The 12,490-nt window shown below is 35.6% G+C and overlaps 1 protein-coding gene and 1 non-coding gene across 2 annotated transcripts; one reads left to right on the forward strand and one right to left on the reverse strand.

The window, feature by feature from the left end:
- Positions 1 to 2,615: 2,615 nt before the first annotated feature.
- LOC120421287 (ras suppressor protein 1) lies at positions 2,616 to 9,308 on the reverse strand. The gene is made up of 6 exons (XM_039584478.2): positions 9,049 to 9,308; positions 8,772 to 8,822; positions 8,396 to 8,635; positions 8,257 to 8,339; positions 3,041 to 3,288; positions 2,616 to 2,979 (listed from the first exon to the last, which is right to left on the reverse strand). The coding sequence occupies exons 1-6, from the start codon at positions 9,194 to 9,196 to the stop codon at positions 2,889 to 2,891; spliced, it is 861 nt and encodes a 286-aa protein (XP_039440412.1). The 5' UTR covers positions 9,197 to 9,308; the 3' UTR covers positions 2,616 to 2,888.
- A 619-nt stretch (positions 9,309 to 9,927) lies between these two features.
- Trnak-cuu (transfer RNA lysine (anticodon CUU)) lies at positions 9,928 to 10,000 on the forward strand. The gene has a single exon. It is a non-coding gene; the product is annotated as a tRNA-Lys (tRNA).
- The last annotated feature ends 2,490 nt before the right edge of the window (positions 10,001 to 12,490 follow it).

The following is a 12,490-nucleotide window of genomic DNA, read 5'->3' on the forward strand; positions in this document are numbered from 1 at the left end:
AATTTGGTCAAACGGTCAGTTTGATCAAGTTCCACAATAGGGTTGGGAAAAAGAGCCTGCGGTTTCGCTACCTTTTTCTAAGTAAGTTTAGCATCAACACTTCCCGTGCTCCTAATCCTTATTCCTGCCCCGGTGAATGGTGGAGATGGGAGCGGCCGGCAATGGATGGCTTTCATGGTGCTGGCTGTCCTGTCTTGGTAGAATTGGTTTTAATTCCTTTTAATCAATTTCTAAGCAACCTGGGCTGGATATTCATCACACATACATGAAGAAATCCAGTCTGCAACCCGCTAAGATCACCATCTCCATGCGAATGCGAATGCGAATGCGAATAAATCGGATGCGGGACACTTAAGTCGTTTAGCCCAATGGATATTTCGCCGAATTAAAATAAAAGACAGAAAAGAATAGTGAAGATTAAATGTGTAGTTAAAAAAAATTATTGCATGAGATTAATGCATTTTTTTTTTCAAACGTGACTAGTTATCTGAATTATGAAAGGTGATTTTATTTATTTCTGGGAGTTTTTGTATTCTTTTCAACATGTTCAGTTTTGCGAAAATAAAAATACTTTCTCAACAAAAACATCAGTTTCTAAAGTTTTTGCATTTAAAAAAAAATTCCAGTTCTAAGGACCATTTAAAATATGATTTTATTAAACTCTGAAAGTTCTTACATTTTCTTCAAAATGATCAGTTCTTTGAAAATGCAATGGAGTTAAAAAAAAATCTGTTTTTTGAATATTTTTTCAAGCGAGACCAGTTCTTTGAACTATTTATGAGATGATTTTATTCATTTCTGGAAGTTTTTACATTCTATTCAACATGGCTTGTTCTTTGAAAATAAATGAGTTTCTCAACAAAGGAATATTTTATTATTTTTATTTTATTTTTATTTTTTATTAATTTCTGTAAGGTTTTGCATCATTTTCAGTACAACCAGTTTTTTTGGTTTTGAATTATTTTCAAACATGGCCAATTCTTTGAAAATGAATTGGTTTTCAAAAAAAAAACTTATTTCTGTATTTTTTACAATCTATTAAACATGACCAGTTCTTTGAAGTATTTTGAAACATTAGCAGATGAAGGTTGTTGGACAACTTTTTCCAACTTAAATCAATTTCAGAACTCAACGGATTGCTTGCTATCAACCTATTTAGCGTCTACAAAAACATAACTTTTTACGACGTTTTCCTTAAAGGTGCTTTTGACAACTCGAGTCGAGGTATCAATATGGCGCTGCCTTCTCGTTTCATCTTATAAACATTTTTGAAATATTTTTTTAAGCTTTTGCATTTATTCAGTTTTTGATAAACGTTTTGAAAAAATATTTAAAAAAAAATTAAAAAGTTGCTATCTGCATAGGAAACACATGGGACATAGATTGTTAAGAAAATTTAATCTAGAAATGTTGATTTAAAACTTGAAATTACCGGAAGAATCCTAAAACTAAAAACGGAAAAATCCAAATATTGCTACATTAAAAGATTGTATTTTTTTATTGATATTTATTCATTTTATTGATTTATACAATGGAATAAATTTTAAATTGGATTAATTCATGTTCCCTTATTTTACTTTGTTCACTCTTATCTGATAACTATGCCGATCAGCTTGCTTGGAGAAATTTTGCAATGCATTTCCAACGGCAGCCATCTCTCTGGTAAGGATTTCCGATTATGAAAATGACGTGGTGCATGTGGCTGATGGGTAAAAGAAAGTGCCAACGCGTTGTTGGAAGGATAATTAAGTTTTACCATCATTGCAACCCCATTATGGAGTGGTTTCTGTTTAATGGCGGTGAGGAATGTTGAGTGAGTTTTGGAAAATTGTTTTTTTTTCTGTTGAGAATATTTCTTTTTTAAATTTTAAATTAATTGTATTGAAATTATGTGCAAATGTAACGAAAAATAGCTTATAATTATTGTTACTCAATTTCATTTAATTCTTCTCGTTCACAAAAAAAAGTAAAATAAAACTAATAATTGAAGAAGACAGTTTCATTGATACACTTTTTCCTCCTCAACAACTGGTTCATGTTGACTGAACAAGTGCGCTCACTTTTTCCCATTTTTTTCAATAAATTGAAAGCATTTTCTATCCAATTTAATACATCTCATTCCTAAGAGGAGGGGGGTTCGTCGTCTTCCTGGGACACTTCCGACGGCAAGGGCCAGCCGGCAAAACATCTCGTCGAAACACGCGGAAATGAGCGCGCGAAGCTAAATGAAAAATTCCTATTATGAGCAGCAACTTTTTCTTCCTTTCTATCTCTTGAGAAAACTGAAATAAACTTGAATAAAACTCCCGCTTACCCCCCTCCGGAATGAAAGTGAGTGTCGGTGCAGGCGGAAAACTAAAAAGATTTTGAATAAACTACATTTTCACCGCCCCGGGGGCGGTGGCCAAAGTGGGAAAGTTTTTTCGCCCATTAACATGAGCAAATTGCAAAACGGGAGGGAAAATTCGAAGGAATAAATCGAAGCCGGCCCTTGAAAAAGTTGTTCGGAACGGCCCCCCAGAAGTGATTCGATTCCGAACAGCGGGAAATTAGCCGTAATGAGCATCTTGGGGGGCCTCTTCAGTGGGAATCCGGGATTGAAGAAAAACGCACCATTTTGATTGCACTGAAGTACACTTTATTTTTATGCTTACGTTAGTTAAGTAAAATACATATTTAATAAGTGCTTGTTAAAATCGCTTTCCAATACATCTTTTTCTTTTGTTAGGCACTTTCTAAGTCACTGTGATTTTTGGCTCCTCAAATTAATTAGTTAATTGTTATACGCGAATTTGTCGCTAAAACTCGTTTAGAATTAAAACATTGGGAAGACTACTAAAACAATTGCATTTTTGAACACTGAACAAATATTTTAAACCCCTTTTCGATTAAGATCGAGCTCTGGAAGCTTTCTTCGACTTGTCCACCTTCGGTGGAACATTTCCTGCCTTTCCGGCTGAGACGTGACGATTGTACAAACTGAAAAAATAACAAAATTATTAACTAAACTCATAAAATCACTCAAAACAACCAAACTCACATCCTGTACGCCTCGGTTTTGATGTACTCGAGCACGTGGCTGATGCCGATCAGGTACTGCTCGGCGATCGCAGTAACCCACGGGTTTTCCTCCATCTTGAGGACGGACTTTTGGCCGAGCAGATCCAAGCTGGCGATTTCCGGCGGCAGCACCGTCAGCCGGTTGTTCTGGATGTGCAGCTCGCGGATGCGCGTCAGCTCGCCGATTTCGCGCGGCAGCTCGAGCAGGTCGTTGTCGCGGAGACCGAGCTGGTGGGGCGGGGAAAGGGAAGGGTGATAAAAGTTTATATTGTATTTTTTAAGATTTAGTCATCAAAAATTTTAAAGTAAGCTAGCAGATAACTGAAAAAATCGTATCAAGCAAATTGAATAAAATGTTTTGTCAACTTATCTTCGGAACAAAACTACAAAAATAGTAAAAAAATAAATAAAGCGAATTAAAAAATTAACTTTGTGGGCGGTATTCTCATTTGAACATTTCCGTTCAAAATGCATCGCGTGCTAGGTAAATTCTGCAACTGCATGCTAAAAAAATCGTTATCTCAATAGATACCAATTTGCCTAACAAGAAAATAGATGACTCTTATGTAAAATCGTCTGGGGAATACGATCATGACTTCCAATTTAAAATTAAATCGCGTGTATATTGAGAAATTGCATGTAAAATTTTCAATTGCGAAAAATGCATCAAAGTTGGATTTCAATCGTAAATCTGATAACGTTATTCAATTTAGCGTTCAATTTTCTTTAAAAATAGCAGTGGAGTTTTGCTCTACCATTTTTAGTTTCCATAAAATGGCCATTTAAAAACAAAGTTTTAATTTCTAATTACGAAAATCGCAAAACTTCAGGGCGCCAAATAGAATATGATTTTTTAAAGAAAAAATATTCCAGCTAAAAAAAATAATGTCAAGAAATAAAATATATACCATTGCATGTACCATTATTGCCGAGAAACAGCCAAATAAAAACTCTGAATTTGCTATGCAAAACTGGTTGCGCCATGTACCAGTGCATTGAATTGCAAACCCCTGAAAGTAGGCCTCGTGCTTATTTTTGTATAGGAAATTCAGAGTTTTCATTGGCTGTTTCTCGGCAATGGTTTGGTTTAGTTTGAGATATGCATTGATTCTTATGTAAAATTGTCCGGGGAACACGATGGTGACCAAATTAAAAAATATAAAATTATGGAATGAGTGAAAATCACCTTTTTAACCATAAACAGCGAACAAATAATATTGGAAGGCATTTGAGGGTTGATATTTTATTTTTAAAGAATTTCCTGGACAATTTCCTATAAAATACAATCAGAAGAAAGTCTTTTGGTCTAGTAGTTGGAATGTTACGAGAGCAATTCTCTACGAAATCGGTCGATTTCGACCATTTTTATTTTTTTCATTTGGCTCAAACTTTGTAGGAACCTCCCCTATGACCAAGAAAGCTATTTTGTGTCATTGGTTCACCAATACAAGTCTCCATACAATTTTGGCAGCTGTCCATTAGGGTGACAATAAAAAAATCGACATCAGAGATACCCTCTGATTCGATTCCTTAGGCAAAAATAAGTATCTGTGCAAATTTTGAGCCAAATCGGTAAAGGTTAAGGGGTCGCTTTTTACCGTTGAAGTTTATATGGGGAAAATCGCAAAAATGTATGCAGAAAAACATCGTTTTAATATTTTTCTGCCAGGTGGCGCAGGTCTCGCCCAAAATTTTCCAAGAGTGAGATTCTTGTAGGAAATTTAATTTCCTACAACTTTGTCGAAGGGTGCAAAACGATCCGAGTTGATCCTGATTTTTGATGATTTTTCTAGTAAAAAATATTTTCTTATGTACTTCTTATATACTCCTTATATTCTTTCAAGTATATAAGCCAATTTCTTTTCATCGCATTGCTAATAACTCATCAGGATCAACTCGGATCTTCTTGCACCCTTCGACAAAGTTGCAGGAAATTAAATTTCCTACAAGAATCTCACACTTGGACAATTTTAGGCGAGACCTGCGCCACCTGCTGCCAAAATCCTGAAGCGATGTTTCCCCATATAAACTTCAACGATAAAAAGCGACCCCTTAGCCTTAACCGATTTGACTCCAAATTGGCACAGTAACTTATTATTGCCTAAAGAATCGATCCAGGGGGTATCTCTTCAGATTTCCCAAAATTTTCATTTTTTCTTGTCACCCTACTATGCATTCAAACATTTGTATCTTTTGACTTAATTTTCTGATCAAAAGTTGTAGGTATTGTTGATTTTTTTAATTAACTTTTTTTTTTCACGAAAACTCAATTTCCCAAAATACGTATTTTTTATTTTCGAGATTTTTTAATATGTTTCAGGGAACAAAAACCCACAACTTTTGAGCCATAGAGAAGTATGGTCAAAAAAACAAAAAATATTATACAAAAAAATTTACATATTTTTTATTTTTTGATAAAGAGCTTCGTTTTGAAGATATAGCCACCGATATATATTTGTTTATATAAATAGTGACCATGAGTGACCATTTCTACAATTTTAGAGCAAATTTTCTGAACTTTTCAAAAACATATTTTTAGATATGGTCACTCGTGGTCACTATTTTTAAAAATCGAAAAACTTCAAATATTTCACTTAAATCAATCTATCGGTGGCTATATCTTGAAAACGAAGCTCTTTATCAAAAAATCTGTAAAGTACTTTTCGATTGGAAATTCAATTTTCCATAAATAATATGTCGAATTTGTTTTTGCATGAAATTTCGATTTTTTACAAAAATGACTATTTTTCAAAAATTCATAAATTGGCGGCAGATTTTTTGACCATACATCTCTATGGCTCAAAAGTTGCGGATTTTTGTTTCCTAAAACATATCAAAAAATCTCGAAAATAAAAAAATACGTATTTTAGGAAGTTGAGTTTTTGTGAAAAAAAAGTTAAATAAAAAATCGGCCATTTTTTTCGTGTAATCAAAAAATACAAATAAAATCCATTTCCAGAATAAAAAGTTATTTAGAAAATCGTCAAAAAAGAGCGTGGTGCCAAAGAAAAAGGGAAGGTCCAATCTGGGTGCAGAATAGTTGTCCGCAAAGCGGCCTCAATTTAGAACTGTCAAAGCGGAACCAATTTACTGTTCGCATAATTATACCAAGAAGTGGCAAGTATTGTGATCGATCTAAAATTTATTTAGTCAGGAATAAAAAATAATCGGTGGCTATTGAGGTATTCGAAGTCAAAACATCTTAATAATAGGGTTGAAATCGAGATTGGCATAATTCGTCGCTAAAATTTTATAATCGCTATGTCTCACGCAAAACCTATGTTTATGACGCTTTTTTAAATGTTAGCGACGAATTATCAATAACTATGAATAGTACTTTCCAAATAATATTGGATAATCTTACTCCGATATTATCACTACACATCAAAGATACATAATCTCGGAACTTCCATTCGGTTGCTCTTCTGATTCACGAAATTCCACCCACTTTTGACACAATTTTTCATCTCGTGGAAAACAAAAAAGGCCTCTTTTGGCCGCCCATCGTTTAGTCTACAAAGAAAAAAGTGCGAAGCACCTTATTTTTCATCGAAAACATCAACATCAACAGATCCAAAATGTTTCATAATAATTCACTTCAGCAGCAAAAAATATGTCACGCTTGAGCTTGAACATAGCCTTCTACTTTGTTTATGTTTACAGCTGTAGTGCAGTTGTATTAGTGGGGAGCAGTGGGGAGCTTTCGAAAATCACGTTACGCATTCTGTCTTTTCAGCACCCAGGGTCCAATCGGCACCAAACTTAGCATTTCTGTTGACTAACGATATATGAACGTTTTCTCCAAGTTTTGTTCAAATCGATGAAGGTCGAGTCCAAAAGTGTATATACCCAGTTGACCTGAGTTGACCCATTTTTGAAATTTTTGACAAATAATAATTTTTAGCTTTGCAAACATATTTCGATGGATCTTTCGTTTTAGCTTGAATCTTGGCTTGCTACTTTTTTGCAATATTTTTTTTAAATGAATATTTGAAACTAACATTTTTCAAATTATTTTCTCATAGCATAAAATTATTTTTAAGCTTAACAAGCAAAATAATGTTGTACAACTATTTCAAAAATGAGTGTTTTATTGCAAAACAAGATCGAAATATTTTTACCATTCTCATTAAGACCCCGGTCTAAATGAGAAGAGAAACGCCGAAAAATAACTCATTCTGTTATCAAAAATCACAAGAATTCTAAAATAAAGAGTATCTGAATATATATATGTACTCAGATACATATCAGTCTGGACCCGGAGCCTGCTGTTCCCGTTACATTTTATATTGAATTCCAATAAGAATATAAAATTAAAATCAGAGGGCTTTTGTTAATTTGATTTGGTTAACCGCGGTGGATTTTCTTGAAATAATTCGAACTGTCAAAAATCCACCAAAGGATCTACCGGTGGATACTTTTCTACCACAGTTTTTTGTGTGATCAATGTGGTAGATGTTTTGGTGGATGTTTGACAGTTCGAATTATTTCAAGAAAATCCACCGCGGTTAACCAAATCAAATGAACAAAAGCCCTCAGGCTTCGGGTTCAGACAGACTGATTTAAAAATGAAAAATTAAGCTAGGCCTACTTTACCGATGTTGTTTTAAAATAGATCACAGAAATAAACTCAAACATATAAATTCATTCTATTCCAGCTAGAATCATGAACCTGATCATGAATGCGGCGATGCGGCACAGGGAGGATACCTGAATTCTTATACGTATAACAGAAGTAGATTTCTCGAATAAATTTTCAAAAGGTCCTATCTGCATAGGAAACCCATGAGGGATAGGTTGTTTTGAAAATTTAATCTAGATTTCACGAATTATTTCCAAAATTCCAATTTAAAATTTTTATTTAGATTTAATTAGATTCACAATAAGAATTCGTAAATTTGCAAAAAGCATCTGCTTTAATATAAATGTAATTCCTAAATCTCGTTCCTAAAATACCTTTAAGTTTTGAACAATGAGCACAAACTGAACTAAAGTAGTCAAATAATATCAAACGTTCCCAACATAGATTTCAGATATAAGTTTTCAACATTCGGTCAAATACTGTCGATATCAGAACAACCGTACCTTAAGGCAAACAAACAAGCCAAGTTTTTTGCAAAATAACAGTCAGCGCAGATGATTAGATTTCGACAGAAATGTCTTAATGTGCACTATTAAAACAAAATTAATACTCACGATTTGCAGATTCTTCAAATTCCTGATCTCCGGGGGCAAAAATTCAAAATCATTGTCTCCAAGATACAGCGCCCTCAAAGAGTCTAAAATAAAGACGAATTTTCTAGTACGATTTAAAAGCGAATGTAACTAATCTTACCCATCATAAAGAAGTTCCCGGGCAGCACCTTCTCGCTCAGATTATTGTACGACAAATCGAGCACCTCCAGCACGGGAAACGCCCCAAATCCACGCGGGAGCGTGTTCAACCGATTGATCGAGCAGTTCAGGATGCGCAACTTGGGCATCGACGACAACGAGAGGGGCAGTTCCTCCAGCTGGTTGTTCGAAATGTTCAGAATTTCCAGGTTGATGAGATTCGCGACGCCCGGTGGAACCACTGAACGAAAATGAATCGTAAACAAAAGTTGTCATGAATGAACGTTTTGTTTTGTGTTGGTATTTGTGAAATCGAAGCAAGCTGTTTTGGTGGGTCCACTCCGTTTGACAGCTGATTAATTTCGGCACTAACTCACCTTTTAGCTTGTTGTGGCTCAGCGTGATTCTAGTTACAAAAGTCATGTTAACTGTAAAGAAAAGGATCTAATGACTAACAATTTCAAAACGCATCTGGCATATTTAAGAAACATTTGGTCGAAACAACGCCCACAGCCATCGCACGCACTCTCGGATGAATTTGACAGCAGCTTCCGTCATCCGCGCGCTGTTTACACCCAAACCAAAAAACTAGTTTCTTCCAAATTAGGAAATACCAGTTTCCCCCACCCCGATCGGGCGGAAGATGGTACTCACGCAATCCGGGCAGTTCCTCGAAGCTGGTGATGCCCTTGTCGACCAGGTCGATCTCCCGGTTCTGGGTATCGCGGGCCTCCTCGAGGACCTTCTTCGCCTTGGACATTTTCGTGGCTGACACTGGTAAACAACTGACGGGCTGATTCATCGTGGTCGTGTAGTAGGCGCTGCTAGAGTAGTAGAGAGCTGGGCCGTTTTTTTTGTTCCTCCTTGGCAGCAGTGAACACTCGATGTGGTGTGGGCAGCGGCGAAAAATGCTCTGTTGCTGCTCGCGATGAACGATCAAGACTGGCTGGTAAGAAACGCGCGAGCAGCAACTTCAAAATCGCGACGCGGTTTTCGGAGATCGGCGGGCGCGCGCAGGTGAGTGGCTTTTCATTCAAGTTTCTCGCGAATGAGTCACACACACTTACCAAAAATCATGATTTTTTGAGTTCCAAATCCCACTTTTCATACGATTTTTTGAGTTCAGGTACTACAACCATAAAAATGGTTATATAGGTTGAACTGAAAAATTCGTATGAAAAGTGGGATTTGGAACTCAAAAAATCATGATTTTTGGTAAGGGTGCAGGTTTGTGAATGGAATCGATAAACGATTTTGCTGATCATTTTAATTATTTTAGATTGGTTAAAAGCATAAATTTAATTTGTTTTTGGGCGTTAATGGTTCCGTGAAACAAATTACTGTTTAATATTGATGTGAACATAAACAAACACAACTTTTAAACTCTTGCATGTTTTAACGTTTTATTCATAAACGATTTGATTTTATCAAAGATTGCCAGCTGTTCTGCAACTTTCCGTGTTGCAAAAAAAACTAACCGGCTTGATCAAGGATTTCGAGTTTTGAATGCCTTTTGGCACCACTCTACACACAGCCCGGCTAGCTCAGTCGGTAGAGCATGAGACTCTTAATCTCAGGGTCGTGGGTTCGAGCCCCACGTTGGGCGCTGAAAGTTTTTTTGCCCTCTCGATCATTGATAAATCGTGCTTTCCATTTCATTAGGGCACAAAACTTTTGTAAACAAAAGTGTATCCCTCTCACACCTTATGCAAACTGTCATTTGAGTGTAAGGGATACACTATTGTTTACAAAAGTTTTGTGCCCTTTTGAAATGTTAGGCTCCAAATGTGAGTTTGTAGGAATTTCTTACAAAACGTCGCTGTCGTGCTAACTTGTTGCACGTGTATTTTGGGCAAAATTGAGTTAAGAACGCCATTTTGTGCAGCTCACAATTCAATATTACGTCCTTTTGAAATATTAGTCTTGATTAAAAAAAATTGAAAATATTGTGTTCGAAAAGATCAGAAAATTCCACGAATGTTTCATATTTTAACATTGAAAATCGGACCATTAGTTGCTGAGATATCAACATTAGAAAATCTTGCGTTGTTTGGGTGAGACTTAGAAAACATCAATTTTCCTGTTTTTAAACCTTTGCATGCAGCGTGCGCTTCTGGATTGGCAAAATCAATGGGACGGCGACACCAAGGGACGTTGGATGTATTCCATACGACCTAAGGTGCAAAGAAAAGCCTGGTTCAAGGGGATGGACTTGACGCGTGGATTCATCAGAACGATGTCCCGCCTTATGTCGAACCATTACTCGTGCAAGGCTCATCTTTACCGTATCAACATGAGTGATACGAACCTTTGCGACTGTGGGCAGGGTTATCAGGACATCGACCATCTCGTATGGGCGTGTCCAGATCACCAGGCTCACAGAATTAAGTTGAAAGATACCCTCAGGGCCCGAGGAAGACCACCAGAAATCCCGATGCGAGACGCGCTATCTCAACTAGACCTTGATGTTCTCTATCCTATCTATCAGTTCCTCTCAGATTCCAAAATATCTATTTAGTTTTCTTCCAGTTAGTTTTCTTTCAGTTAGTTTTCCTTCAGTTAGAATAACTCGCCTTCACACAAAGCCGTCGTTTCTGGTTTGCACCGGATGCAAAGCAAGATCGCCCCAGCAGCTGGACACCGAGTTGCGGCTGAGGACAAAACGCAAAGGCCAGCAGAGCCAACCAAGACCCCTACACAATCCCCCTTCCCTTCCCACGCCTTGTCTTTAACATCAATCCCTTCCCTACTAACCCCGAGTAGGCCGCGGGTAATCGGCTCCCCTCCCACTAACATTTACACACAAGATCCTCTGTAATTATTAAGTCAAATGTAATTACAAAAGCCGACTCGGTCCTAACCAGGTCCCAGTACCGAAAAGGACCTAATAAAAATAATTTTATGAAAAAAAAAAAAAAAAAAACCTTTGCATGGCAAAAGCAAAGTATAGAGAATTTTCTCAGCTTTTCCAAAATATTTTTCATCAAAAACTAATTTAAAAAAATAAAAAGTGTGACTATTTTCAAAAAATGCTTTTTATCAAAATTTCACTAAAGTACTTTTTGATTGCAAATTCGATTTTACATCGAAAAATGAAGTTGAAAAAATTTTGCGACCGATGTTTCGAAAAATCAGTGTTGATTCAAAAATTCATAACTCGGTCAAAGATTTTTTGTCCGCTCTGGAAATTTCTGAAGAGTTTGCATTTGATGTCCTCTAAAACATATCAGAAAATAAACAAAATAGAATTTTTTTTTTTTTGCAAATTAAGTTTTAGTGACAAAAAGTGAAATTAAAAATCACCAAACAAAATTTTACCGTGTATCATTTTTTTCAGTGTAGTCCTTATCCATACCTACAACTTTGCCCAAGACACCAAATCGATCAAAAAATTCCTTCAAAAGATACAGATTTTTGAATTTTCTTATATCATTTTTGTATGGACAGCTGCCAAATTTGTATGGAAAATTATATGGACAAACTAATGATGCAAAGTGGCTTCTTTGGACATACTGAAGGCACCAAACAAGTATCAGACGGATTAAAAAATACAAAAAAATTAGAATGCGACCGAAATCTCAGAGAATTGCTCAGTAGGGTGTGAATTTTCACGATTTCGCGACAGCGTATAACTAGTAAAATTTTAAAAGTTTCGTGAAATCTCGTAGAATTTAGCATTTTTCTCAAATCAATGCATAGAATAACAGCATAACAAATATTTCATTAACCAACCTTTTTTATGTAAATTTTATTAGCTATCAATTGTGAAGCTTTATGTGAACTTGCAAGTTCATGAACAATTTGAGGAATTTTTAGGAAAACATTCCATAACATAAAATTGTTACAACATTTACTATGAAATTAATGCTAAGTAACATGATATAAATTAGAATCAATAAAAACATATTTTCGTGGAATCTTCAAAATGCGAATGGTAGGATGATTGCAGTTATTCTAATCAGACAGTTTTTTTTGGAATTTTGATTTTTTTAATCATTTTTTTTAAATTGATTAAACGGGTATATTGTGATAAGTTCATCAAAGATTTCTTTAATGTGATAAGTTCTTAAAAAATTTCTCAGATTTGTTAAACTCG

This window comes from Culex pipiens, chromosome 2 (genome assembly GCF_016801865.2).
Source record: "Culex pipiens pallens isolate TS chromosome 2, TS_CPP_V2, whole genome shotgun sequence".
Lineage (NCBI taxonomy): Eukaryota > Metazoa > Arthropoda > Insecta > Diptera > Culicidae > Culex > Culex pipiens.